This window comes from Megascapheus bottae, chromosome 38 (genome assembly GCF_031878675.1).
Source record: "Megascapheus bottae isolate mThoBot1 chromosome 38, mThoBot2.hap1, whole genome shotgun sequence".
Taxonomy (NCBI): domain Eukaryota; kingdom Metazoa; phylum Chordata; class Mammalia; order Rodentia; family Geomyidae; genus Megascapheus; species Megascapheus bottae.
The window spans coordinates 4,167,111-4,194,812 of NC_143546.1; the positions used below are offsets into that span (position 1 = coordinate 4,167,111).

The window sequence follows — 27,702 nt, forward strand, 5'->3', positions numbered from 1 at the left end:
CACAATCGAAAGAGCCATGAGTAAGCTTGCGCACAGACAGTAGGCCCCATCCCTTTCTTCTATGACTGACTGGATGGTGGTTGAAGAGCCTGGCGTTTGTGGGCACTTGGTATATGACTTGGCAGCCCTGCAGCCACTGGGCAGTCTGGCCAGCTAGCAGCCAAAGTACACACTCCTTTTCCTTCCTGTTCCTTCCCATTAAGACTCCAGGGTGCCTGGCCACCAGCCCACAGCTGTTGTGGGATAGTTGAAGGGCCACAAGATGTTGGGGACAACACGGCAGCTCCTGGCTAAGAGTGAGGTCTGTGCCCTGTGGGTGCCCAGCTCAGCCAGGTGCCCGGCCCAGCAGGCTGAGACTAGGGTAAGCCACACTGGCAAGTCTGCTGGCTCCCACTCAGCCCTCAGCCAGTAGGTAAGAATGGTCACTGTCACCAAACTAGGCCACCGGGTGGGAGGTACTAAGCAGCTGGCCTCGGACCCAAGCCTGGCTCTGACACCCAGTTTGAGGGTTCAGTGATCTGACGCTAGGCAGATCCAGAGGCCTACGGCAGGTCCAGAGGGCTGGAGTCTCATCTGGGACAGGTTTTGGGCTACTCAGTGTATTCAGCTCACAACAGACGCTCAATACCTAAGCCTGGAGATTCAGACCTTTCAAGATGCCCCAACATCTCCGAGCCACCCCAGAGCCCGGGCTTTCATGGCCCCTAGCTGCTGAACACATACTCCTCCTGCCCCAGCCTTCCAGACTTGGCATCAAGCACCCTGCCTGTCCAGCTCCACTGCCAGGAGCGCTACCCTCCAAAGAGACTTGTCCTTAGGTCTACCACCTTGATTTATGTGTAATGCTCTTAGCTTATGGCTTTCCATTTATGTCTCAGGGCATGCAAGGCAGGGAGTGGAAGTGACACACCCCGGGCTGCCTCAGTTTCCTCCTCTGACCATGTGAAGACTGAGCTAGCCCGTGCACAGGGTGTGGTGGAGCCTGCTATCCACCCCACAGCCACCAAACTCTGTTGTCCCATCCTCAGCACACAGCCGGAACATCTTCCATGACCGGGCTTCCTCTGAGTGCCTTGCCCTGGCTGCGGGGTCCCCCCTGGCCTCCCTGCTTTTCATCCCCACATCTAAAGAACCCACAGCACCTCTCCTGCCTCACAGATAGTCAGTCCTGACCTTACTGAGGTGAAGGCAGGCGCCTCTCACGTTTGTGGGAGCACTTAAGTCACAGAGCTCCACATCGAGCATGTGGGTCCCTAGACACGGGGCGAGGACCTGAGTTTACATTTCTAATGCATTTCTGGCAGAGCTGGGCAGGATGAACTAGGATAATACCCAGACGCTAGGTAGCATCCTACATTGTGGCCTTTGGCAGGAGCTCCTGCCAGGACCTCCCAGACCATTTCCGGGCTAAGTGAGCCCTCAGCTAGCCCAGGACTGCTGAAGAACAAAGCCCGGTGATTTCAGAGTGTTTGGCCCTGTGTCCAAACACTCCGCCTCAGTCAACTGGCACACAGCAGCTCCAAAGCCACTTGGAGGAGTGGTGAGAGGTGACCAGTTACCTGTTTGCCTTTTAGCTGTAGGAGAGAGGATACCTGTGGAGCTGGCTCTGCTGCCAGTCCATTCCTGGCATTTCATCAAAATGTCACTGAGAAAAAAGCCATCACCCAATTCTCAACCCTGGCAGGGTGAATGATAATCATACCAAGAGCCCACATATCTATGAATAAAAGGAAAAAGACCCGGAGGTACCCACGAGGGGCCCTGGAGTGGAGGAAGGCAATCCCAGGTCTGGGACAGCAGGGGCTCTGAATGACAAAAGGCCAGAGCTGCCAGTTCTCTGCACAAGGGAGGGACAGAGGCTGGTGTAGCATGGTGTATAGGGAGAGGGCAGGGAAGAGGAAGATGGTTCTGGCACCTGTCCTGTGTGCCTGGCACGTGTCTCTGGTTTCTGCAGTCAGCTCTCCCAGGAGATGGATGCTGTCATCCACTCTAGGGTCCAGGATGCAGGCTTGCCAGGGAGCTGGACCGAAGTCTGGAGACTGCAAAGTCCACTGTGTTGGCAGCAGAGGCACTTTAGGGACGTGCTGGTGGTACTTCTATACCTGTCCCACACAGAGACAGGCCCAGGCTCACAGGGAGGTGACAGGACTTGTTCCTAAAACCACCCAGTAGCTACAGCCTCACTGCCAGCAAGGCCAAGGTTGTGGTTGGTCCCTGGCCTCTTGGGGGCATGTCCTGACCTGACCCCCACCCCCGCCTGGTAATCGCGCCAGGGATCTGGGGGGGGGGGTGCGCGTGGTTACAGCAGCAAAGCCTTACAAGCTGCCCTTGGCTCTCAGCTCTGTCCTAGGGGAAGATATTCAAAACCAACCTCTTCCACTAAAACCACTTTCCTGGGCTTCTGATGCTCCCCACACGTGAAAATAATTACGGGTCCACTCTGCCAGGTGGCACCCATTTGCTGAGGACCAAGTGTAACAACAGAATATGGAGGAGAGGTTTGGGTTCAAATCCCAATTAAGTTTCTCCACCTGGAGGATTAGACCTGCCGGCTGTGCCGAGGGGGACAGTACAACCACTGGGCATGCTGTACAAAGCTGCATGCGACCAGCCAAATGCCAGCTCCCTGCAGCCAGCCCCCCCCCCCCCCCCCCCCCCCCCCCCCCCCCGCCAGTGTGCAACGCTGTCCATGGGGCTCCAGCAATCCATATCAGAGTCCACCGGCCTCAGATTTGGGGCCCTCTGCCTACACGTAGCTTGTGAATACGTTTTGTTGGCCCAGTAATCTATTTCTCCCCTCCCCATCAATATTCTGATCAGTTGCCAAAATGTGAGACAAGCCAAATTTTACATAAAGGTCTGGCTCATCTCACTTCAAAAACAAAAATCGGACAATCTGGTTGTACCAAGTCTCACACAGTGGCATCCATTAGGCCCCCCAGAAACATTTCAGTAGTCAACCTCTGAGCTATACGGGGACCCCCAGAGCCCATCGCTGTCTAGATCTATCTTCCCTGCCTTCCCCCACAGCTAAGACCACGGACTGAAAAATCCACCAAACTGGTGCACTAGGGGTTCTCGGAGGGGCTGCAGCAGCCCCCACTGCTCAGAGTCAGCCAGAGAGAGAGAAAATGGAGGGAGGAAGTCTGCCAGCACAGCAGGAACACAGTCATATATATATATACACACACACACACACACATGTATATGCATGCATGCCCACACGCACACGGGTCTGAGACTGCAAGAATCTGGCTGGCTTGGATGGAAGAAGGAAAGCCTTACAAAGGTTTAAAAAGCTGAATGGAAGGTGGAAGTAGGGCTGGGCAAGGTGTCTCATGCCTGTCATCCTAGCTACTCAGGAGGTTGAGATGTGAGGATCCAGGTTCAAAGCCAGCCTAGGCGCAAAAGGACCTGAGACTCTTATCTCCAATTAACCTCTAGAAAACTGGGAAGTGGGGCTTGGCTCTAGGGTAGGGTGCTAGCCTTGAGCTGAAGAGCTCAGGGACAGCGCCCAGCCTGAGTTCAAGCCCCAGGACCCACCAAAATAAAAGAAAAGAAGTTCAGAAAGGACCTCTTGGAGGCTCCAGGATTTTTTCCTGCCTGGGTCACACGAAGAAGGGGCAGCGGGCTGAGGGGCTTTGCCAGCCACTTGTGGTGGTTTGACCTTGGGCACGTCACTGAGCCCCTGAGCATGTCCCCCTCTAGGATGGGCACAATCAACTTACCTGACACAACCGCCCGAATGAATTAGGAGGTGACAATGAACCCAGAACGCTCAGTACAGGTTCTGCACATAGCAGGAAGGACTGAAAAGGGGGCCCGTGAGCAGGTCTCCATCCCCCCCATCCCCCCCATGTCACCCAGCACCCATCTCGGGACACCCGGAAGGAGAAGGAACCCCAGCGGGGCGGTGGCGGTGGGGAGGCTGGCATCTGCTGAGTCAGGCTCTGGAGAGGGGACCGGGGGGCCATTTCTCCCTCCAGCACACGGTCCCCTGCGGGGAGGCCGGGTGTGGGGGGGACCCGCACCTCCCTGTGGCACTGGACTGCCGGCCAAGCCTGGGCACAGTCGGGGCACTGTGCGCGGAGCGAGAAAGGGGGCGCTCGTGGTGCGGACGATGGGCCGGGGGTCCAGCCCGCCGCGCGTCCGCCCCTCCAGGTGGCCGGGGAGGCGGAGCGCGGGGCGCGCGGGGAGGGGCGCACGACCTCCCGAGCCGCGCCTGCCCGGGATCGTGGCCGGGGTGGGGTGGGGGGGACCCCGGGCTCCGGGGAGCCCCCGCTGCGCGGCCGGGCGCGGCCACGTGGGAGCCGCCTGGCGCCCCCGGAGCCGCCCGTCCCCGCCCCCACCCGCGGCGCCCCGGCCCCCGCGTTGCCGGGGAGCGCAACCCCGTTGCCGTGGCAACCGTTTCCAAGCGAACCGGCGGCGGCTCGCGCCCGGCTCGGCGGATCCCGGGCGCCCGCTCGTCCCTCCCTCCCTCCTCCTCCTCCTCCTCCCCCCCCCCGGGGCGGGCTGGGGAGGGGGTCCGTTCCCCGGGGAGGGGGGCCCGCGCGGCGACCCCGGCCCGGCCGCCCGCGCCCGCTGCCACCCGCGCCCCGGACCCGCCCGCGCGGCCCCCGCCCCGGTACTCACGGGCCCCGGCATCCTCCTCCTCCTCCGCGAGCTCGGCTTCCGGCCTGGGGGCGAGCGGCCCGGCGGACGGAAGCCCCGGCCGGGCCGGAGGGAGGCGGCGGCGGCGGCGGCGGCCCCGGGAGCAGACGGCGGCGGCGGCGGCGGCGAGAGCCGCTCGGAGCGCTGGGCTGGAGGCGCGGGGCGCGCGCACGGGCGCGTTCACGGCGCGTGCCGGGGCGGCGTGCGCGCGCGCGGACGCCCATCCCCCGCCCGCCACGCGCCGCGGGGAGGAGGAGGGGCGGAGGGGGCGGCAGGCTCGGGGCCCCCCGCCGTCCGGGCCCCCCACCGTCAGGTCCCCGGCCCGGCGGGGTCACCCGTCCTCCTCCCGGAGGGCACGCGGGCCTCGGGGCCTCCGCCACGCCCGGCGGGCGCCGCGGGCACGGTGGGCGGGGAGGGGGGCCCCAGCCGTGGGGAGCCCCAGTGCACCTCCCTCCCCCCCACTGAAGAGGGCCCCCACCCCGAGATCCCCCCACCCTGAGACGCCCCACCCCGAGATGTCCCCCCACCGAAGAGGGCCCCCACCCCGAGACCCCCCCACCCCGAGACGCCCCACCCCGAGATCCCCCCACCCCGAGACGCCCCACCCCGAGATCCCCCCACCCCGAGATCCCCCCACCCCGAGACGCCCCACCCCGAGATCCCCCCACCCTGAGATCCCCCCACCCTGAGACGCCCCACCCCGAGATGTCCCCCCACCGAAGAGGGCCCCCACCCCGAGACACCCCACCCCGAGACACCCCCCACCCCGAGACGCCCCACCCCGAGATCGCCCCACCCCGAGATCGCCCCACCCTGAGATCCCCCCACCCTGAGACGCCCCACCCCGAGATGTCCCCCCACCCCGAGACACCCCCCACCCCGAGACGCCCCACCCGAGACACCCCCCACCCCGAGACGCCCCACCCCGAGATCCCCCCACCCCGAGACACCCCACCCCGAGATCCCCCCACCCCGAGATCCCCCCACCCCGAGATCCGCCCACCCCGAGACGCCCCACCCCGAGATCCCCCCACCCCGAGATCCCCCCACCCCGAGACGCCCCACCCCGAGATCCCCCCACCCCGAGACGCCCCACCCCGAGATCCCCCCACCCCGAGACGCCCCCCCACTGAAGAGGGCCCCCACCCCGAGATCCCCCCACCCCGAGACGCCCCACCCCGAGATCCCCCCACCCCGAGATCCCCCCACCCCGAGATCCCCCCACCCCGAGACGCCCCCCCACTGAAGAGGGCCCCCACCCCGAGATCCCCCCACCCCGAGACACCCCACCCCGAGATCCCCCCACCCTGACGCCCCACCCCGAGATGTCCCCCCACCCCGAGACACCCCCCACCCCGAGATGTCCCCCCACCCCGAGACACCCCCCACCCAGAGACGCCCCACCCCGAGATCCCCCCACCCCGAGACACCCCACCCCGAGATCCCCCCACCCCGAGACACCCCACCCCGAGATCCCCCCACCCTGAGACACCCCCCACCCCGAGACACCCCACCCCGAGATCCCCCCACCCCGAGACGCCCCACCCCGAGATCCCCCCACCCCGAGACGCCCCCCCACTGAAGAGGGCCCCCACCCCGAGATCCCCCCACCCCGAGATCCCCCCACCCCGAGATGCCCCACCCCGAGACGCCCCACCCCAAGATGCCCCCCACTGAAGAGGGCCCCCACCCTGAGATGCTCTTAGGGGGCCATGGCCTTTGATCTGAGTTCTGTTTCCATACCAGACCCCACGATGGCACTTTAGGGGTGATGTTCCCTCCACCAGCATGGCAGCGGGGATATTTTGGCTTGCCAGACACAGAACCCTAAAATAAATAAGCTGGAGCCCACGGGGGTCTGGCTGAGTGAGCCTGTAGCTTTGGTCACAGTTGGAGTCGGGTGTCTGGGAAACAGCACCAGGCCTGTAAACCTGCTTCTTTCCATGCTTCTATTCTTCATACGCAGGGAAGGGGGTCCCCAAAAGGTCGCACAGCCCTCTCCCTTCTCCCCCCCCCCCCACCCCGCTCTACAGAGAGCAACCTCTCCTTCCCAGGCATTCTAGCAAAATCCCAAGCCAACCAAGAAAGCCTCAGCCTTGAGTGAAAAAGCTAAGGGTCAATGCCCAGGCTCTGAGCTCAAACCCCAGTGACAGCCTGAGACAGAAAGAGTGAGTGCCAAGACACACATGGCTACAGAAGCTTGTTTACCACCTCTGGGCCCTTTCTGTCTAGACCTCTTCTTACTGCCATGCTGGGGTCAAGGTTAGGGCCTCATACATTCTGGGCAAGCCTGGAACTACATTTTTTTTTTTTATTTGCCAAGCCTTTGCTATCCCTTTCACACCAATTTAGGTAGCAGATGGTACAATCACAGCATGGGTACCTGGGTGTGTGTGGTGTCGTGTATAGAAATGGGGTGTAAACCTAGCACCATCTAAATCATATGGAGAGGGATGAAGGGGTCCCCAAAGGAAACTGGGGAGGCTTTTGTAGATGCTGAGAAAGAAACCAAACAACCAGTCAGGGCTCCCCCATCTCCAGATGTAGCCTTGTACTCGAACCATGACTCTTAAAGCACATCCTACATATCTCACTAACTCCAGCTACTGCACCACATTCCTTTGTACCTCCAACCCTCCCCCACGGCGGATGGGGGATGGGGTGGGCCGGCTTAAGGAGATAGAATTCTGGAATTTCATCTGCTAAGGATTTAAGCGAGCTTAATTCTGACCAAGAAGGTCCCCAGAGGTCACTGCACTCCCCCAAACAGAAAGCTCAACAACAGGGTTTGGGTCCAGTGGCAGGCAAAGTAATTTTTTTTTTTTTTGCAAGTTCTGGGGCTTGAACTCGGATCCTAGGCACTGTCCCTGAGCCTCTCTGTGCCTGAGGCTAGCACTGGATCACTAAGACAGAGCACTGCTTCCAGCTTTTTCTGTGCATGCGGTAGTGAGAAATCCAACCCAGGACTTGGTGCATGCCAGGCAAGTATTCTACCACTAGGCCATACTCCCGGCCCCAGCAGAGCCATTCTGTAGCACGCATTCTCCTGGTACCCACACGGCCCTGGATACTTGCCCATGGCTAAGGCTCTGGATTCTGCAAAGCAACACCTAGCCAGGCCATCTCCAGCCCTGAGCAGGGAGGACAGGCTCCTCTCCCTGCGTCCCTTTCTACCCTGCAATGGCTACTTGCCCCTGGACGTCTCTGTGTGGCCCCTCCCACCCCTCCTTCCTGCCTTCAAAGTTGATGGAAGATGCAAGAGGCCCCTTCGCTGGGTACCTTCTGGCTGTGCTTAAAATAGCTGCTCAGCTTGGCATCCAACACCCACTCCCCCAGCAGACGTGTCCTGATGGTCACCTTGGGACTTCTTCAGTAGATCCTCATACAGCTCCCAGGCCCATCTTCCCAGACAAAGGGAAGAGCCTGTACACGACCAGTTTGACAAGCCACCAGGCTGGGACTTGTACCCTCACCTGCGAAGTTTTTCTTTTCTTTTTGCCAGTCCTGGGGACTGAACTCAGGGCCTGAGCACTGTCCTGGGGCTTTCTCAAGGCTAGAGCTCTTACCACTTGAGCCACAGCATCACTTCTGGCTTTTTCTGTGTATGTGGTACTGAGGAATTGAACCTGGGTCTTCATGCATGCTAGGCAAGCGCTCTACCATTAGGCCAAACTCCCAGTCTTCAACTGCAAAGTTTCTATTCTGCATTCCTGGCACATAGGCAAGAACAAATATGCATAGTGGCTACAGGGCATACTTTTTTGTATGCACTGGTCTGGGGCTTGAACTCAGGGCCTGAGCACTGTCTTTAACATTTTCTTTTGCTCCATACCAGAACTAAGCTCTACTTCTGGCTTAGTGGTGGTTAATTGGAGATAAGTCTCACGGACTTTCCTGACCAGGTTGGGTTTGAACTGTGATCCTCAAATCTCAGCCTCCTGGGTAATTAGGATTACAGGCGTGAGCCAGCATGTCCAGCTAAGAGCATTCTCGGGTAGCTGGAGATACTGGGAGACGCTCAGGAACGAGTTTACCAAGTCTGAGACAAAGTTATGGTCAAACAACTCTTCTCTCCCAATATTTGCTAAGTGGTTCTCTGGGATATACTCCCATTTCCTATCTTTCAGAGATGATTGTTGTCTCCTTCAATTTCAGCCAGTAAAAGCCAAGTGTATAGCTGTCATCCAGCTGTACAGGAAACATAAATACTAGGATCGAGGGTCCATGCTGGCCCAACCATAAATGCAAGGCACTAATTAGAAAAAACAATGAAAGCACAGAGGATCAGTGGTGTGATTCAAGTGGTAGAATGTCTGCCTGGCAAGTACAAAATCATGAGTTCAAACCCCGGGCTGTTGGCAACACAAAACACATGTAGAAAGAACCTGACTTCTTTGATTGTCGGGTGCAGCAGTCACACCAAGGTTTGCTTCCACAGTCAGATCCTATTTAGGAAGTGGTGAAATGCACACTGGGTAAAGCCCACAGGACACCCCAAGCTGGCTGCCTGGCAAGTGTACCCCAGGATTCACACCTCAGGTCCTGGGCCTCCACCCGCCACGGGCTCCACCTTTAATCCTTTCCCCCTTCCTGCTGGACCAGAGAAAAAGGAAGACCCCCCACCCACCCACCCACCCAGAACACCACAACTAAGAAATAGGCAAGCAGGGGCATCTGGCCAGGTTTGTGCTCGGCCTGTATTCACACAGAGACACGTGGCAGCTCACATTGAACAGAATGAGTAATAAAAATTGGCTTTAAATATGGAAAATCCAGGGCCCGGTCACCCCATGCTACCCTAACACTGGGACCAGGATGGTATCACAGTCTGAAAAGGATTAGGACGGGGGCCTGGGGCACAGGCACGGATGGCCTTACCCTACCCCCTTCACACACACACACACACACACACACACGCACGCACGCACGCACGCACTCGCACACACAGCGGGGGAAAGATTATTGCTGGGCACATGTGTCTACTGTTACGGGGGAATATTCTGGAATGTTGGAGCATGGGCCCCCTGTACCCCCTTCTGATGGCCTGGACTGGAACATTACTGAACCAATGTCTTCAGGATGAGGCTCATACTAAGGGACAAGGTGTCCTGGGAGTTGAAAGGCAAGGGGACAGCTTGGGCAGTGGTCCAGTGGCTCCTACGATCCATCCGGACATCTTAAACTCCAGCTCTCACAAGGGCAGAGCACTGGGCCCCACGAGGTGGCCTGAGCCCCAAGGCAGCCAGGGCAGGTGCGAGTCTCGAGGTCAGTCCTGGCCAGAGCCAGCCAGTGCCATGGCTGGAACTCAGGGGTGTGTCTTGGCTAAAGCCTCAGTTCATCCAGGCTGGATCTGAGCAGCCTCAAGTTTGGCAGTGACTCTTCCCCTACCCCCAGCTCTCCCAGCGAAGGCTGGCTGCCCCCGGGTGGGGGGTGAGGGGGGAGCTGAGACCAGGGTGCCAACTTCCTGTTGGGAGTTCAGAATGTTCTGGTTGTTGCTATATACATTCGTACAAATACATAAATACAGAAAGCCCCGCGCTCCGCAGAGGAGAGCTGAAGGGACGCACCTTTGTCCCAGGGTTGGCCCCACAGCTCGCCACACTCAGCCAGGCCATGAGGGGCGGAAGGGGCAGAGGCTGCAGGACAGCTCCGGCTACCTTCCCCAGCCACGACTGCAGTGGGCGATGGGGGAGATCACTGTGCGAAACCGTCAACAGCACGGGAGAGAGGCTGCTACCGCCAACCACCGGTGGGGGGGGCCTCGGCCTGGGGGCTAGAGGCGGGTGGGGAGCTCTTCCTCACTGTCGCTGCAGTTCCCACAGCAATCCTAGAGGGGCAGGGAAGACATGGAGAGAGAGAGAGAGAGAGAGAGAGGCAGAGGCAGATGCCATTAGCCATGGGCGAGGCGACGTCACCACCCGAGGCATGACGTCACCACCGAGGCATGACGTCACACCCGCCGTGGATGCCACGGCCTGGCGATGACATCATATAGCACGCCATCACCGGGCGACGGTGTCACTCCCCGTGACGTCACTGCTCTGCCAGCAGCAAGGCTGGGCACCAGCCAGCGTCACGCCCACGAGGGCCTGGAGCAGCAGCTCAGGCCGTACATGGGTGGCCACAGGGCATCGGTGCCTGCTTTTGGCAACAACATGGTGTAGAGGAAGAGGGAGCTCCCAGGGCGAGGCTTCGGTCCAGTCCTTGGACAGAGGCCGGGCACAGGGAGACAGATGGCTCTGCAATGCCAGCAGCCTGAGGGCCGGGACGCAGGGAAACTCCACAGCCAGGAGGGAAGAGGGCACCAGACTTGTTTCTCCTACATCTCTCCTCTGCCATGGAAGGACTGCCCGGGGCTCCCCGGGGCCAGACAGCAAGGCCAACCCACGGGGAAGCCCACACTGCTCACCTCTGGAAAGAGAAAAGAGGCCATGAGCCGGGGCAGGGGTGGGGGCAGGAGGGAATGAGGCCAGAGACGCTGGGCACCGCAGGCAGGGCCTCTCCCCAGCTCCTCCCCGCCAGCCCCACAGAGCCAAGCTGGGGTCCAGATGGGACCCTGCTGGGCTCACCTGGCGACTGAAGAGTCTCTGTAGCAGTCCCTTCTTGGGGGGTGCAGGCGGTTGGCCCTTCCAGTCCAGGTCGGGGGGAACCGAACCATCCAGTCCAAAGACGTTCAGCTCCTGGAAGCACTCGGTCTCCACCATCTACCAAGAACACTGACTTAGCCCTGACAGCCATGCCTGGCGTGCCCCCCGGGCCCACCTGCCACACAGCCCTCACCTCATTCTGCCAAGGAATGGGCACACTGCCAGTGGCAAACTTCTGGTAGAAATCCTGATCGGTGGGTTCCAGCTCCACCCCTTTCACTGTGGAGAACTGTTCAATGTCCAAAACGTCCTTGCAATAAATAGCTTGAGGCTGGAAGACGGAAGCAGCGGTCAGACAGGAGCTCTGCGTGTGCACGCACACGCACACAGGAAATACGTGTGTGTGTGCCTGCGAGCACGCACGCATGTGCATGTGCCAGTTCTGGTGCCCTACCATTTGAACCACAGCAAGGCTCTTTGATGGTTAACTGGAGAGGAGTCTCACAGGGACTTTTTGCCCGGGCTGTTTTTTTTTTCCCCCCCGTGGGTCATGGCACTTGAACTCGGCCTGGGTGCTGTCCCTGAGCTCTTCAGCTTCAAGGCTACCACCCTACCCTTGAGCCAAGCCCCACTTCCTGTTTTCTAGAGGTTCATTGGAGATAAGAATCTCAGGTCCTTTTGTGCCCAGGCTGGCTTCGAACCTTCAGCCCCAGATCTCCGCCTCCTGAATAGCTAGGATGACAGGCGTGAGCCACCGTGCCCAGCTCCGGGCTGATTTTGAACCATGATCCTCAGATCTCAGCCTCCTGAGTAGCTGTGATCATAGCTGTGAGCTGCGGTCAGCTGGCAAGCACTCCTAATTCTATGCTTTGATAGATCTCAAGAGAAAGTATATCTGTCCACACTAAAACTTGAACTAAACTGTTCACACAAGTCAGGTATGTTATTGGGCACTGGTGGCACAGTTCAAAGCCAACTCATGCAGGAAAGTCCACGAGACGCTTATTTCCAATGAACCAGCAGAAAACTGGAAGTGGTGCTGTGACTCAAGGGCAGGGTGATACCTTGAAGCTGAAGAGCTCAGGGACAGCGCCCCAGGCCCTGAGTTCCAGCCCCAGGCCCGATTTAAAAAAAAACAAAAAACAAAAACATCTTGTAGGGACAATTGAACAACTGTGGGCACTCAAAGATTTGTCAAGTGAATAAACAAACTCATGTGGATGACAACCATCCACCAGGCCCACCTGAGGTCTCCTCAGTGACAATTCAAGTGGGACTCAACCCCCCAGACCCAAGAAGGAAGCAAGCACATGACCTGCTCCTGGCCAATCAGAACTTCCCTGTGGCATGACACAGAGGGGGGCCTAGATTTGGGAAGAGACATATTGGCGCCAGAAGATTGAGGATATCTAGGCATCAGATGCAATGAGCATCAATATTAAGACTTTTGTTTTCCTCCTTGTTTAGAATGTCCCCCCGTCCCCTTCTTTCAGGTACTAGTGTTCAAATTCAGAATCTTGCACTCCTGCTCAGCTGGCACTCTACCCCTTAAGCCATGTCTCCAGTCAAGTTTTTTGCTGGTTCTTTTGGAGATGCAGGGGAGGGGGGGGTGTCTCCTGGAATCTTTTTTTTTTTTTTTTTTTGGTGGATTATGGGGCTTAAACTCAGGCTAGGCGCTGTCCCTGTGCTCTTCAGCTCAAGGCTACTACCCTACCCTTGAGCCAAGTCCCACTTCCCTGATTTCTAGAAGTTACTTGGAGATAAAGAGTCTCAGGTCTTTTTGTGCCCGGGCTGGCTTTGAACCTTGATCCTCAGATCTCAGCCTCCTGAGTAGCTAGGATTACAGGCCTGAGCCACCAGCGCCTGGCGCCAGTTGGACTTTATTTTGAAACTTGTCATGAGTTATTCTGTCTCCAGGGCTGGCTGAACAGTAAAAGACTATATAATCAATAACGCGGTGCAGAGGAGTAGGGAGAAAAAGAAAATTCCTTCTACACTACTGGAGTAGCCTCACCTCTTCCTGGCCTCATTTTATCCTTGAATGCCAAACCCCAGACCAACCTTCGGCTTTCCAAACTTCATATACCCAGTGCATTCATCTGTAGATACTATACATACTCCTTTTCGTAAAGCATGAGATGGAACTTTGCAAAACTTGCAATTAAAAGCACAAATACAACTACTCCAAGAGCCGGCCATACCAATCAGGCCCCACCCCATTCACACAGGACCCACCCCAACCGCCATTGAAGTGGTAGCACTCACATCTGGCTTAAAGGGAGGTTCCAGCATGCCAGCTCCCAGCCGCTTGAAGTTGAGTTTCTTGAAAAGGGGGTGCTCCTTCACTTCCCGTGCGCCACCCCCACGGCACCCCAGGCGCTCGGCAGGGTCCTTGCTGAGGAGCTGCAGCAGGGTGGGGATGGTCAGGGTACTGTCAGGTTGGACAGGTGGGTGGAATGTTCCCAGCCCCAGCTCAGGCCGGCCGGTCCTCCTGTTTATCACACTACCTGGGAACAGAGTGATCGGGCCTGTGGGGAAAAGCGCTCGGAATATTCCTCAGGCACTTCCTTGACCATCCTCTCCACCTCCTCCCGCTTGATCTTCTTCTTCCTCTGCTGGAAGGGCGACTGGCCGGCAATCATCTCGTACAGGAGGCAGCCCAGGGCCCACCAGTCAGGGCTGAATGTGTAACGCTCGTTCTTCACGACCTCTGGAGCTGGGCAGAAGGCACAGGAGGCAGAGCTGAGGAGAAACCTCAGACCCCCGGGTGGGGGGGACTCAGTACAGGAAATCAGAAGCCTGACTCCAACAACCATTGGCCGAACAGTCAAGTCATGGGTTGGTTTTTGTTTGTCCTGGGGCTTGGATGCTGTCCCTGAGCTCTTTTGCTCAAGGCTAAATCTCGACCCCTTGAGCCACAAATCCGCTTCTAGATTTCTGGTGGTTCACTGGAGATAAGAGCCTCAAAGACTTGTGCCTGGACTGGCTTCAAACCATGGTCCTCACATCTCAGCCTCCTGAATAGCTAGGATGAGCCAGCCTACCTCTATTCCTCCTTTTTTTTTTTTTGGCCAATCTTGGGGCTTGAACTCAGAGCCTGAGCACTGTCTTTGGGCTTTCTCAAAGAGCTCTACCACTTGAGTCAGAGCACCATATTTGGGTTTTATTCTATGTATGCGGTACCGAAGAATCCAATCTCGGTCTTTGTGTTTACTATGCAAGCACTCTACCACTAAGCCAAACCCCGGCCCCTCCCCTCTCTTTTGAAACCCCAAGAATGAATACATGCTAGGCAATTACTCTACCAATGAGCAACAACTCCAGCGCAGAAACCTGCTTTGTATTTTCACCTGATACTATCTGTATTTCTGTATTATTACATACTGCCAACCAACACAAATTATTTTTTTTTGCCTGTTTTTTTTTCTTTTTCTTTCTTTTTTTTATTGTAATTAGTAAAAGGGTTACATGATATTTGCCAGATTGAAGGTACATTAATTCACATACATTGATACCCTTTCACATGTCTTGGCCAACACAAATTATTTAAAAAAAAATAGTTTGACTTCAATACAAATTATAGCTCAAACTGAGCCCATGTAGCTACTAGCTAGGTGATTTAAAGATTTCATAAAGGTGCTGAGAGCTCATGCCTGGAATCCTAGCTACCCCAGGAGGCTCAGATCTGAGGATCATGATTCAAAGCTAGTCTACCCAGAAAAGTCCAATTGTATCTCCAATTACCCAGCCAAAAAAAAAGGGGGGTGGGGGGGCTGAGAACATGGCCTAATAGTAGACTGCTTGCCTAGCATGCATGAATCCATGGATTTGATTCCTCAGTATCACTTGCAGAAAAAGCTGGAAGTGGCTCTATGGTTCCAGTTAGAGTGCTAGTCTTGAGCAAAAGAAGCTCAGGGACAGCGCTCAGGCCTTGAGTTCAGAACTCAAGTTTACGAATGATTGTTGTCCTTAATGTACTATGTTGTCTCTCATCTCCTTTGCTGTCCCTTGGTTATCTCATATTGTTACAGTATCTCATTTTGTTATCTGATATATTGAATTTATTTGTATTTGGTTATTTGAAATCTGATAGGGAAGGGGGGAAAACCAGACGGGTGGGAGGTGTGGGGGGGAAGGGTAATGGGTACCAAGACATGTGAAAGGGTATCAATGTATGTGAATTAACGCACCTTCTATCTGGCAAATTACAATTAAAAAAAAAAAAAAGAACTCAAGTTTACTCTGCCCTTGGCAGAATAAAGGTTCCTCATCCTTGCTAGAGCTGAGATTACTATGTCACAAGGTCATACCTCAGCCTTTCCACCTGCCTGCACTTCAAATGGGCCCACCTACTCTGAGAATGGGCAGCTTAGAGGAAGACCTGCTTAGAACTGGAAAAGGTTCCCCACATCTATAATCCTAGCTACTCAGGACTTGAGATTTGAGGACTGAGGTTCAAAGCCACCTCAGGCAAGGAAGTCAGCCACTCATCTCCAATTAGCCAACAAAAAAACTGGAAGTAGAGCTGATGCTCAAGTGCTAGTGTGCTATATATATATTTTTTTTTATTTTTTTATTTTTTATTTTTTTTGCCAGTCTTGGGCTTAAGCTCAGGGCCTGAGCCCTATCCTTGGATTTTTCTCAAGGCTAGAACTCTACCACTTGAGCCTCAGCACCACTTCTGGCTTTTTCTAAGTATGTGGTACCAAGGAATTGAACCCAGGTCTTTGTGCATGCTAGGCAAGCACTCTACCACTAGGCCAAACTCCCAGCCCACAAAATAATTATTATAATAATAATGTAATCCTAGCTACTCGGGAGGCTGAAATCTGAGGATCATGGTTCAAAGCCAGCCCAGGTACAAAAGTCCAGGAGACTTTTATCTCCAACAAACCACCAGAAAACCAGAAGTGGTGTTATGGCTCAAAGTGGTAGAGCACTAGCCTTGAGCTGAAGAGCTCAGGGACAGAGCCCAAGCCCCACTAGTGACTTTAAAAAAAAAAAAAAAAGGGGGGGGGCCGGGAGTTTGGCCTAGTGGTAGAGTGCCTGCCTAGCATGCACAAAGACCAGGGTTTGATTCCTTGGTACCCCACATACATAGCAAAAAGCCGGAAGTGGTGCTGAGGCTCAAGTGGTAGAGCTCTAGCCTTGAGAAAGTCCAAGGACAGTGCTCAGGCCCTGAGCTCAAGCCCAGGACTGGCGGGGAAAAAAAAGAAAAAAAAAAAAAAGGTTTCAATTCCCTTCTCCAATCCCTGGTGGCTACCTGCTGGCCTAGCCAATCGCAGGTCTTCATTTAGTGAATGAATACTGTTGTAGATCCAGCTGAGTGCCAGTTTCTTAAAGTCCAACAACTGTACCTGCACCCATATGAGCCCTGGCTACTCTTAGGACAGGAGATCCCCATACAGTAGTAGGTGCATTGGGCCCAGATCAGTGAGAGGGGAGAGGGGTGGCCTGGCCCGCAGGAAGACAACTTACCCATGTAACCCACAGTACCCACCCGACCCTTGATGGTCTGGCCCTCGGGCACGTGCACGGCCAGTCCCAGGTCGGAGATGCGAATATGGCCTGAAGGGAGATGAAGCAGACGCATGTTAAGGGGCTCAGAATCCCTTTCGCATCTGCCCCCACCCTGGGCCTCTCCACCCACCGTGGTCATCCAACAGAATGTTCTCCGGCTTCAGGTCCCTGGAGGAGAGAAGAGCAGGGTCAGACATCACTCAGAGTGCCAGGAAGCCAGACCGGCCAACCCCCGCCTGGCCCATGGACCTCCAACATGGCGGAGGGCCCACGGACTACCAGCAAGACAGACAGCTCTGCAGATGAAGGATCTATGAGAGGAAGATTTCTGGGAACTTTCTAGGCAAGTAAAAAGGGGACTTCGACACCGAGGGTCTCGGGACATCACAAGGGGCCTTGCTCAGCTGATACCATGGAGCCCCTCCTGTTTTGTATCTGACTTCTGTAGGTGCATGTGACTCACGCCTGTCACCCTAGCTACTCAGGATGCTGAGATCTGAGGATCAAGGTTCAAAGCCAGCCAGGGAAGGAAAGTATATGAGACCATCTCTAATGAACTACAAGAAAACCAGAAGGGAAGCTATAGCTCAAAGTAGTTTACCACCCTGGTCATGAATGAAAAGGCTCAGGGACAGCGCCCAGGCCCTGAGTCAAAGCCCCAGGACCAGCCTCAAAGCAAACAAACAAATACACAAATTCACACCCGGATGAACCTGATTCCCCCATGGCCTAGGTCGGAGGCTCTCAGATCTGGCTACTGTAGGGGACTGCTGGGCCTGAACCCGCTTCGTGGCTGGACACAATATCCTTAGAGAGTACTCTTACCATGGTACCCGGATGCTGCCCTAGTGGAAGGGACCCAGCGCAAGCCAATCCTCCATACCTGTACACGATGCGTTCCCGGTGCAGGTCCTCCAGGCCACAGCAGATCTCAGCAGCGTAAAAGACGGCCCGTGCTTCAGGGAAGCCAGCCTGGCCCATGTGATAGATGTGGAACTTGAGATCGCCTCCATTCATCAGCGTCAGTACGAGACACAGTGCGTCCTTGGTCTCATAGGCGTAGGCTAAGCTCACCTGTGGTCAGGGGACCGACCCCAGCCCTCAGGCCAGGGGCCTTGGGGCTGCGGCCTATGCCAGCTGCAGAAATACCCTTCTAGGTTGCCGCCCTTCCCGAGCCTGGCATCCACACCCCCATCCCAGCCTTTCTGGCCATTGTCCTAGGTACAGAGTGGGCAGGGCAGGGAAAGGCTGTGGTTCTGATGGTGGGCAGAGACTTCAGCTTGGCAGGGAGGAAAGCAGAAGCCAGCATTGGCCCAAGGGGAAAGGAGAGATCGTTCTGTACTTACTACGAATCTACTGTTCACTTTTTCCAGGATCTGTTTCTCATTAAGCGCCATGGCCTCCCCTTTACGCTTCTTGATCCGTTTCTTCTCCAGCTTCTTGCAGGCATACATCTTGCCAGTAGCCCGCACCTGGCAGGCGCACACCTGCAGCCGGGGTAGATGGGACCAATGGAAGCCAGTCTTTCTCTGGGGGTGGATATGCCGGACCAAGACTACCCAACACCCCTCTGGGCATGCCGCCAAGGGCACTGGCCACTCACCTCTCCAAAGCCACCTTTGCCCAGGACTCGGTACTGCCTGAAGGTGTTTTTGGTCACTGGCTGCCTATAGACAAAAAGGAACAAATATTAGGGCTGAGCTGGGGTTCAAGACCCATGAGGAAAGTCAGGCCTGTAATTCTAGTAGCTCAGCCAGGTTGAGATCTGAAGATCATGGTTCAAAGTCAGCCTGGGTAGATAAACCCAAAAAGACTTTTATCTCCAACTAATCAACAAAAAGCCAGACGTGGTCCAGGCCTCTGGTGGCTCGTGCGATTCAGGAAGCTGAGATCTGGATATCGTGAGGTTGAAAGCCAGACTAGGCAAGAAAGCTGTAGCACTTTTTTTTTCTTTTTGCTGCCAGTCCTGGGGGCTTAAACTCAGGGCCTGAGCACTGTCCTTGGGCTTTTTCCTCCTGGCTTGTGCTCTGCCACCTGAGCCACAGCACCACTTCTGGCTTTTCTATATATGTGGTACCGCGAGGAGTTGAACTCAGGTCTTTAAGCACGCTAGGCAAGCACTATACCACTAGGCCAAACTCCCAGTCCCAAGTCTGGGACATTCTTATCTCCCAGTAACCACCAAGAAGCCAGAAGTAGAGATGTTGCTCAAGTAGCAGAGCTCCAGCCTTGAGTAAACAAGCTAAGAGACAGTACCCAGGCCCTGAATTCAAGTCCTAGTACTGGTACACACACACACACACACACGAGAAGCCCCAGTGGCCTGGCTTCCCCTAGCCAGCCTGGAAGAAGCTCACCTTTCCAGCCATTTCCACTGCAGAAAACGATTGAAGTAGATGCTATCGAGGTAGTCAGCGAAAGGGGCCACGCTTAGGTACTCGTGGGTCAGCCTGGGGGAGAAGGACTGGCTGCAGGTCAGCCGCCCGCCGGCTCTGGATTCCCAGCCTGGTGGGTCAGGCCTCCCTGACACGCATAGACCCTTATCCTTGGCCAACCCTCCCACTGAGCCTTGGGGTGGAGTCGCAGGCATCCCAGGCTATAGCTGAGGATGTCTGGGACCAATGTCATTGTCAAGGTCAAGCACATAGCTCCGAGCTCTTGGGCAGGAGGGGCTTACCGGGTTAGCTCCTGGAAGAGGTCTTTACAGGGCCCCTGCTCCAGCCGCTGGGCACAGTTCGCGACCAGCTGCCGAGGGACCTCGGGGATGAGGTCAGGACCCTGGGGACAAATCACAGACAGGTCAATGCTTGGACTGGGCTCCCTTCCTGTCACCTCTCTCTAAGGCAGGGGGAGGCAGAGCTGGCCTCCCTCCATACACACCCTGGGCTGTGGGCCTATAGCCCTGCCTGTAGCTAGCCATCCATCATTGCTTTCTCACCGTGTGGCTCAGAAAATTCTGCATGAGCCGCCGCCCACATGCCTTCCTCTTCTCATCAGGGGTCACTTCATACTCAGCCTGCAGGAGAGGAGGCAGAGAAGCTGGAAGACCAGGCGAAGCCACAGGTGTGTGTTGGTGGGGGGGGGGGACATGGGGTCTGGGATCTTTGTCTGGCCTCCTTGCTGGCCTGGATTACAGGACGGGTTACACTCACCACCCCATCCAAAAAGGCAGTGCAGCGGGTAAGCTCGGGCCTTGTGGCACAGAACTCTCGGAAAAGCAGGCGCCCGATGGGCTGCCGTTCACACAAGCTGTGGTAGTCTCGCTCTGCAAGTAGAGATGGGGTCACAGACCTGCCCACACCCCCAGCCTCCCACACCTTCTAGCCCAGTAGCCCCCTACAAGTGGGCCCTATGATTATTATTTCCAACGAAGCTCGTGAGAATAAGGCCCGAGAGGTTAACAAATAAGGCCGACGTCACGCAGCCTTCTTCCCCTTGTTGTCTCCTGGTTCTCAGTACTCGCATAGGTCACAGATCTGGGGTTTGGGTGTGGTCTGCAAGGTTCCGGCCCAGCCTGGGCCAGGCCCACCCACACCTGCTGCCTGCCTGGCGAAAGTGTAAGAGGAAGCTGTGGCTTCCGCTGCTGGTGGCTGGGCCATGGACTCGACCCTGGGTACACTGCCCCTAGGCTGGCCATATCAGAGGAGACTGGGGCACCCCGCTTAGTGCCCAGACCCGGGGGGGGGGGGAGGCCTGGGCCATGATAACAAGAACTGGGGTCTGGAGCCCATCTGTCCCCACCGCGACGTTACCCTGTCACACTGCCTGGCTTGGCTGGCTGCCCCCCAAATGTGGGCTTCTCCTCCTGGCCCATGGGTCCCCCTGGCCTGGCTTCCTCAGCTTCTCTCAGACCCGCTGACTCCCAACAATCCCTGCTGGGATCCCCTGCTTGTCCCAGGCCTAGGAAGTGAAACTGAGCCGCGTGGAGTGGCTTCCATCTCCCAAGCACCAGAGGAAGGTCACGGAGGGAAAAGGGTTCCCCCCCCTCCCCAGCATCACGAGATCCTCTCCCCCTCCCCACTTCAGCAGCCCCCAGATCTTCACCCGAGCTCACCAAGGCTGAGGCGCAGCTCCTCACACTGGCTGATGTGCGGGAACTGAAGCATCTGCCTCCATTTCTTGCTCTTGCCTTTGCGATTGCCACCACCACCTGCAGAAACAACCAGGTGGCCCAGGGCCTCCAGCGCATGCGCATGCGCACTTCCACCATGCCCCTGCTGAACGACGCCTGGGGTGGTCCAGAGGGCCTGATCCAGACACAGCCTGCTGGGCGCCGGGGCATCCCAGGCCCCTTCCTATGGTGCCCACAGGACTTCCCTAGCTCTGATGCCAGCCTTGGTTTACCCGGCTGACACCCATCTGTAGCTACGGTTCCATGTAGATCAGAGGAAAGACAACAGGAGAGGTGGGGAAGGAGGGTAGCAAAGTAGACTAAGGAAGGCCTCATCCAATAACAGAAGCACAACTCCACTTCCCAGCGGCTGAACCACAGGATCGTTGGCTCTGTGGGCCAGCTTTTCTGAGTTTTCAAAAGTCAGCTGGAAATTTGATTAAGAAATAAATCTACGGCAGGCAAATTCAGAAAGCACGTCAGAGAGGTGACTGGTGCGTAGGCCATGAAGAAGAGAAGGAACCAAAAGCCTGGGCTGCATAGACCCCGGGCTCATTGCCGACTTTCTATAGCCCTCAACTTTTCCATGTGTCCTCAGATCCACAGCCATCACCACAGGCCTTATGATGGGGCCAGCAGGGGCTGAAGCCAGCAATCGGCGGCTCACACCTCTGATCTCTGGCAACTCGGGAGGGGGAGATCAGATCTCAGATCTGGGAAGGTTAGTCTGCCCATAAGAAAGTTGGGGTTTTTTTTGGGCCAGTCCTGGGGCTTGAACTTATAGCCTGGATGCTGTCCCTAGGCTCTTTTGCTCAAAGCTAGTGTGCTAGCATTTGAGCTGTAGCTCTACTTCTGGCTTTTCCATGATTAATTGGAGATACGAATCTCCATTCATTTTTTTTTTTCTGCCTGGGCTGGCTTTGAACCATGATCCTCAAATCTCCGCCTCCTGACTATCTAGGGTTACAGGTGTGAGCCACTGGGGCGCGTCTATCAGACTCTTAATTGGAGATTCTTATTTCCAAATGAGGCAAAGGTCAGAAGTGGAGGTGTCTGCAGTGAAAAGGCCAAGTGAAACCAAGAGGCGCTTTTTTTTTTTGCCAGTCTTGGGCTTGAGCTCAGGGCCTGAGCACTGTCCTTGGACTTTCTCAAGGCTAGAGCTCTACCACTTGAGCCTCAGCACCACTTCCGGCTTTTTTCTATGTATGTGGTACCAAGGAATCGAACCCGGGTCTTCATGCATGCTAGTCAAGCAGTTTAACTACTAGGCCAAACTCCCGGCCCCACCAAGAGGCTTCTGAGTTCAAGTCCCAGTACTGGTACACACACACCAAAGAACTCAGTTACAAAGCTCGGCCCTGGTGGCTCACGCCTGTAATCCTAATCACTCAGGAGACTGAGATGTAAGGATCACAACGAGAAGCCAGCCCCAGACAGAGAAGTCCATGCCACTGTTTTTCTTTCTTTCTTTCAGTCTTTTTTTTTTTTTTTTTTGCCAGTCCTGGGGCTAGAACTTACGGCCTGGCACTGTAGCTGAGCTTCTTTTGCTCAAGGCACCACAGCACCACAGCACCACTTCCGGCTTTTTTTTTTTTTATGGCACTGAGGAATTGAACCCAGGACTCTACCCCTAAGTCCTCCAAGGGACTCTTTTCTTGTTTTTGTTTTTGTGGGTAGGAGGCTTGAATGCGGCCTGGGCGCTGTCCCTGAGCTCTTCAGCTCAAGGCTACCGCCCTACCCTTGAGCCAAGCCCCACTTCCCAGTTTTCTAGAGGTTAATTGGAGATAAAGAGTCTCAGGTTCAGCCAGGAGTTTCGCCTAGTGGTAGAATGCTTGCCTAGCATGCACAAAGACCTGAGTTCTATTCCTTGGGACCACATACGTAGAAAAAAGCTGGAATTGGTGCTGAGGCTCAAGTGGTAGAGCTCTAGTCTTGAGAAAATCCAAGGACAATGCTCGGGCCCTGAGCTCAAGCCTAGGACTGGCAAAAAGAAAAAAGAAAAGTCTCAGGTTCTTTTGTGCCCAAGCTGGTTTTGAACCTTGATCCTCAGATCTCAGCCTCCTGAGATTACAGGCGTGAGCCACTGTACCCCACTGTGGCTCCAGTGGTAGCTTTGAGCCAAAGAAGCTGAGGGACAGAATCCAGGCCCTGAGTTTAAGCCCAGGACTAGAGAAAAAAAAAAAAAAAAGAACTCAGTTATAGCCTTAGAGAACCACTTTTCCTTGCCTGGCCTCAGTTTCCATGTAGCCTGGGTGCAAGTAGACAACAGGAAAGAAGGCTCTATCTGCCTTTTAGGGAGGGAGCGTGTCGGGGGTCCTTCAGTGGGTGCCCCAAAGAAGTTGTCCAGGGGAGGAAGTGTTGCATTGTTCCCTTGAGAAACTTGCTGGCTGCTGAGGCACCCTGTACCCCCTGTGCACTGGTCATTGCTTCACTGACAGGAACAGATTTCCACCGCCTAACCCCGGGGCAAGGGCTCCCCAGAAGGGGAACTCCTCCCATTCTCTACCCCAGCCCTCCCCAGCTCTCACCCAGCCTTCTATCCACCTCCCCCACCCCAGTTACTTCCTCCCCCCAACACCCCTCCTCCTGGCCACATCAAGGCAAAAGCAAAGTCACATGCAAATATCCTGTCCTGTCCTGGAACTGGCTGCCCATCTGTGGGGCTCCCCTTCCCCCTCCCCCTCCCCCCCAGCCCCCCTTCCTCAGCCCCTAGATAAAGAAGGAAAACCAAGTGAAGGCCCACTCCCCTACTCAGCTATCACAGTGACTACTAGAGTGGGTTTGACTTCATGAGGAACCTGAGGTTCTGATCATGGAGTCACTTCCCCGGAAAGATCACAGAGCCCTAGCAGAATTCGAACCTAGCTCTCACAACTCAAGCTCCTCTCAGACTTCAAACACACTTAGCGGGCCAGGAGTTTGGCCTAGTGATGGAGTGCTTGCCTAGCATGCACAAAGACCAGGGTTCCATTCCTCGGTACTACATACATAGATGGAAAAAAAAAAAAAAAGCTGCAAGTGGTAGAGCACTGTAGAGCCTTGAGGAAAGCCCCAAGAACAGTGCTTAGGACCTGCACTCAAGCCCCAGGACTGGCAAAAACAAAACAAAACCCACCTAGCCTTTACCAAGAGCTAAATCAAACCAAGGTTTACATGATTTTGACACAGCCAATTCATGAGTCTGGGCAAAACTGGGCACCGATGGCTTCTGGTTACTCAAGAGTTTGAGAATCTCAATTCAAAGCCAGCCTGCGCAGGAAAGTCCATCACAATCTTATTTCCAATTACCTACGAAAAAAAAAAGCTGGATGGAGAGCTGTGGCTCAAGTGGTAGAGCACCAACCTTGAGTGAAAAAGCTGACATAGAGCCCAGGCCTTGAGTTCAAGTCCCATTACAGAAACACACACACACACACCGATCAAAGGGCAGAGCCAGCTGGGGTAAGAGTGTTCTAGTGGGGGCACCAGTCCTCAGTCTAGCCACACCATCCGGGCACTTGACCACAACCCAACAAAGCTTGTTCAAAGAGAACCCTATGGTCTGGCAAGGTAAAGCAGTGCCCTCAGCAGGCCTGAGGCCCCAACTGGCTGTAGCCTTAAGAATGGAGGCCTGGGCGGCCAGGCTGTCCCCACCCCTCCTCCCTGGCTAGCTGGATGACGAGGCAGAACAGAATCAGCAGATGCCCCCAGAGGCTGAGAGGAAGGCCCAACCCCTGGGCTTGATAAGGGACAGGAGATAAGACAGCTTTCCCTGGGCACTAGAGGACCCAGCCTGCCATGCTTGTTTCCAGGCAGCCCCTCCCTGAGGTGACAAGCACTGGGTGGGCAGAGGGCACCAGGTGCTGTACCATGAAGTGGGGGGGAGGTCTCCTTTGGGCTGCCTACAGACTGGCCACAACTCCAAGGCCTGGCTCTATCCCCATCTCACTAGGTAACCCGGGATTGGTCTCTGGTTGGAGCCTGCTTCCGGTCTGCACACACAGGTGAAGCAGATGAGTTAGGCTGAGTTTCAGCACAAAAAGTGGAACATTCTCTGCATCTCTCTGCTCTGCAGTCCTCCCCCCCACCCCACCCCCAAAAAAAGAAGGGTGGCATTGGTGTCTCCCCAGCACCCTGGACAGAGTGGGCACAGCGTGGGTGTCCAGTGATTCCTGTTATTGAGGTGAAGGGTGCAGGGATCACAAGGCAGTAAGGAGGGGGTCTGGTCCCCTGTCCCCTGGGCTACTGTGGCTCCCCAGATGCTCGTCACCAGGCACCTTGTCCAGGAGGAGCCCCGCACACCAGCGCACATGTGTACGCTGTGCACACCAATTCACACACACACACACACACACACACACTCAGGGTCTGCCACACACGGTTGTCCAAACAAGCTTCTCACCGCCAAGCCCTCACCACAGCCCCGCATGGCACCTGCCTGAGAGCCAGAATCCTGACCCACCCCATGCAGCCCCGCGTCTTCCACGTCCCCGGGGCACATCCGCTGGGAGCAGAGGCTGCGACCACAAGCTGCGGGGTGGATGAGGCTGGCAAAAGCATTCATTCATTCATCGATTCATTCATTCATTCTCCAGCCCTTCCCCCATCACCAACTTCTGTGCTGGCCACAGGCTGCGGGCCCAGGCCGGGCACGTGGGGCATCTCCTCTCCCCGCCCCTGGGGAGGCCTCCGGGGGTCTCTCCCGGGTTCGGGGCGCGCTCTCCTCCCCCCCCCCAGCCCGCGCCCCCTCCCCGGCGTCAGGGCGGCGGCCTCACCCCCGCCCCTTCCCGGGCCCCGCTCCGGCGGCCGGCGGGCAGGTGCGGAGCGGGAGGCCGGAAGGGCTGATGTCGGCGTGGGGTCCGGGCGGCGGAGCCCGCGCTCCCAGGGCGTCGGGAGGCTGGGGTGGCCCGCGGCGCTCGGGGGGCCGCGAGCCCCCCCGGGGGTCCCCACACCCCCCCCACCCCGGGCCCGGCCGCCGTGTCCGGCTCTGCCTCACCTTCCCGGGCCTTGAGTAGCACCGTATTCGCTACGATGTTCTCGAGCTCCATGAGCTGCAGCGCCCGCCGGGCCCCGCCGGGCCGCGCCCCCGGCCGGAATTGCTCTGCGAGAGCCGGGGGAACCGACGGCGATCGGCGCGGCTCGGCTCGCAGTGACCGCGCCGCGGCCTCCGGGCCTCCCCGGCCGCCGCCGCCGCCGCCGCCCGCCGCGCACTCTCCGCCCTCTCCGGGGGCCACCGGGGCGCTGGCCCGCCCCGCCCCGCCCTCTGTTTACTTTACCGGACCAATAACAGCGCGGATGCTCCCCGCGCCGCCTCTCTATTAGTCGGCCTCTCCATCTTTCCCCGCCCACCGAGACACCGATTGGCCTAAAGGAACAAAGGGCGGGACTAATAACGTAAGCTCGTCCGGATTGGTCTGGGGGCGGGGTTAAGCCGCTAGGTTCGAATTCCGGGGCCTTCGTAGGATACCGAACTGCCAATTAGGGCCGAGCCTTCCTTGGGGGGGAGACGGAGGCGGGAGACCTTCGGGACACGCCCATGAGGCGGGAGGTGTGATTGGACGAAGGAGACGTCTGTCATTCCCGCTTCTGCAACCCGATTGGGTTACATCCGAGGGGCGTGTTAGCCCGAACGACGCGCCCACGGGTGGCTTTTCCAGGGTTTTGTGGGGGCCACGCTGGGGCTCCGGGACTTCTCCGTGGTAGACTGGAGGTGGCTGGGGACTTGTGTCCCGTCGTAACGCCTTGGCTCGGCTGGTCCTGGACGGGGCACCGGGGAAGCTGAGGGAGGTGGACGTGGGGGGGCGGGGTGCTGGTCCCGCGGGGACCCCCGACGCCTCCAGTCCCGCGGCGGCCGGCACCCGCGCCCCGCCCCGCTCCTGCAGCCGGATGTTGTGATTTCTCCCCACCCCACCCGCCGGGCCTCCGCCCTCCCTGGGCCTCTGCTGCCTTATAAGGCAGCGCTACCCCTCCTGGAGGTTGGGGTGCAGGTGTGGGGCCTTCGAGGGCCAGGACTGGGGACGGGCGTGGGAGGGGGGGCGAGGCCCGGATGACATCCCACTTCCTCCACCCCACCCCCCCGGGGCTCCTCATCCACTCCAGACACCCGCACTCCGCCAGATGGCTGAAGAGCCCTGGGGTGCCCCCACCAGAGCCCAGCTCGGGGCTTGCAGGACAGGAGGCCGGGGGAAGGGTCACCGTGCTGCATGGAGGCTGCAGGGAGCGTGGATGCTGTCTAGACGAGGAACTAACGTCGGGGTGTGGCGCCCACGGCTCCCTGGGGCGGGGCCGGGCTGGAGGAAATACTGGAGGGTGTGCACCCCTGTGTGGGGGGGGTGGGGAGGGGTGGGGGGTGGGGGGTGTATGTGTGTGAGGGGTGGGGGGGTGGTACTGGGCTTAAGCTTGGGGCCTGGCACTGTTGCTTAGCTTTTGTTCACTGAACTTTTTTTTTTTTTCCCCACACTAAAACCACATAGCATTTTGCTGGTTCACTGGAGATAAAAAAGCCTCATGGACTTTCCTGCCCCAGGCAAATGATCCCCAAGATCGCAGCCTCCTGAGTTGGCTAGGATGACAGGCTGGAGCCACATCCAGCTCAAGATCTCGCTGTGGAGAAGACTTAGCGGAGTTCTCAAGGGGTGCAAAGGCTCTTGAGTCTAGAGGAAGCACACAGCTTCCAAGGGCCAGGCAGTCTGGGATGATGGTGGGAAGTTTGTGGACTCTAGGGAGAGATTTTTTTTGTTTTTCTTTTTGTCTGTCATGGGGCTTGAACTCTGGGCCTGGACGCTGTCTCTGAGCTCTTCCCCTTGAGCTACAGCACCACTTTCAGTTTTCTGGTGGTTCATTGAAGATAAGAGT

General features: G+C 56.8%; 1 protein-coding gene across 2 annotated transcripts; it reads right to left on the reverse strand.

The window, feature by feature from the left end:
* Positions 1–9,329: 9,329 nt before the first annotated feature.
* On the reverse strand, positions 9,330–26,033 carry Grk6 (G protein-coupled receptor kinase 6). Of its 2 annotated transcripts, XR_016533702.1 has the most exons (17): positions 25,844–26,033; positions 20,812–20,907; positions 19,910–20,022; positions 19,696–19,773; positions 19,435–19,535; positions 19,115–19,207; positions 18,361–18,424; positions 18,104–18,244; positions 17,641–17,831; positions 16,888–16,925; positions 16,716–16,805; positions 13,745–13,953; positions 13,503–13,640; positions 11,431–11,568; positions 11,220–11,354; positions 10,218–10,479; positions 9,330–10,114 (listed from the first exon to the last, which is right to left on the reverse strand). XR_016533702.1 is itself a non-coding variant. In XM_090325473.1 (16 exons), exons 1-16 carry the CDS (start codon positions 25,893–25,895, stop codon positions 10,424–10,426), a joined length of 1,731 nt encoding a protein of 576 aa, XP_090181599.1. In that variant the 5' UTR covers positions 25,896–26,033; the 3' UTR covers positions 9,330–10,423. The 2 variants fall into 2 exon arrangements, 1 of the variants encoding a protein (XP_090181599.1); XM_090325473.1 differs by having other exon boundaries at positions 9,330–10,477.
* Positions 26,034–27,702: the final 1,669 nt, after the last annotated feature.

Coding starts and splice junctions, on each gene's coding strand:
- Grk6 (XM_090325473.1), bottom strand. CDS start 25,895: ATGGAGCTCGAGAACATCGTAGCGAATACGGTGCTACTCAAGGCCCGG. Junction 19,774..19,909: donor CTGCCTTTTTGGATGGGGTG/GTGAGTGTAACC, acceptor CCTCTCCTGCAG/GCTGAGTATGAAGTGACCCC. Junction 11,355..11,430: donor CCATTCCTTGGCAGAATGAG/GTGAGGGCTGTG, acceptor TGTTCTTGGTAG/ATGGTGGAGACCGAGTGCTT.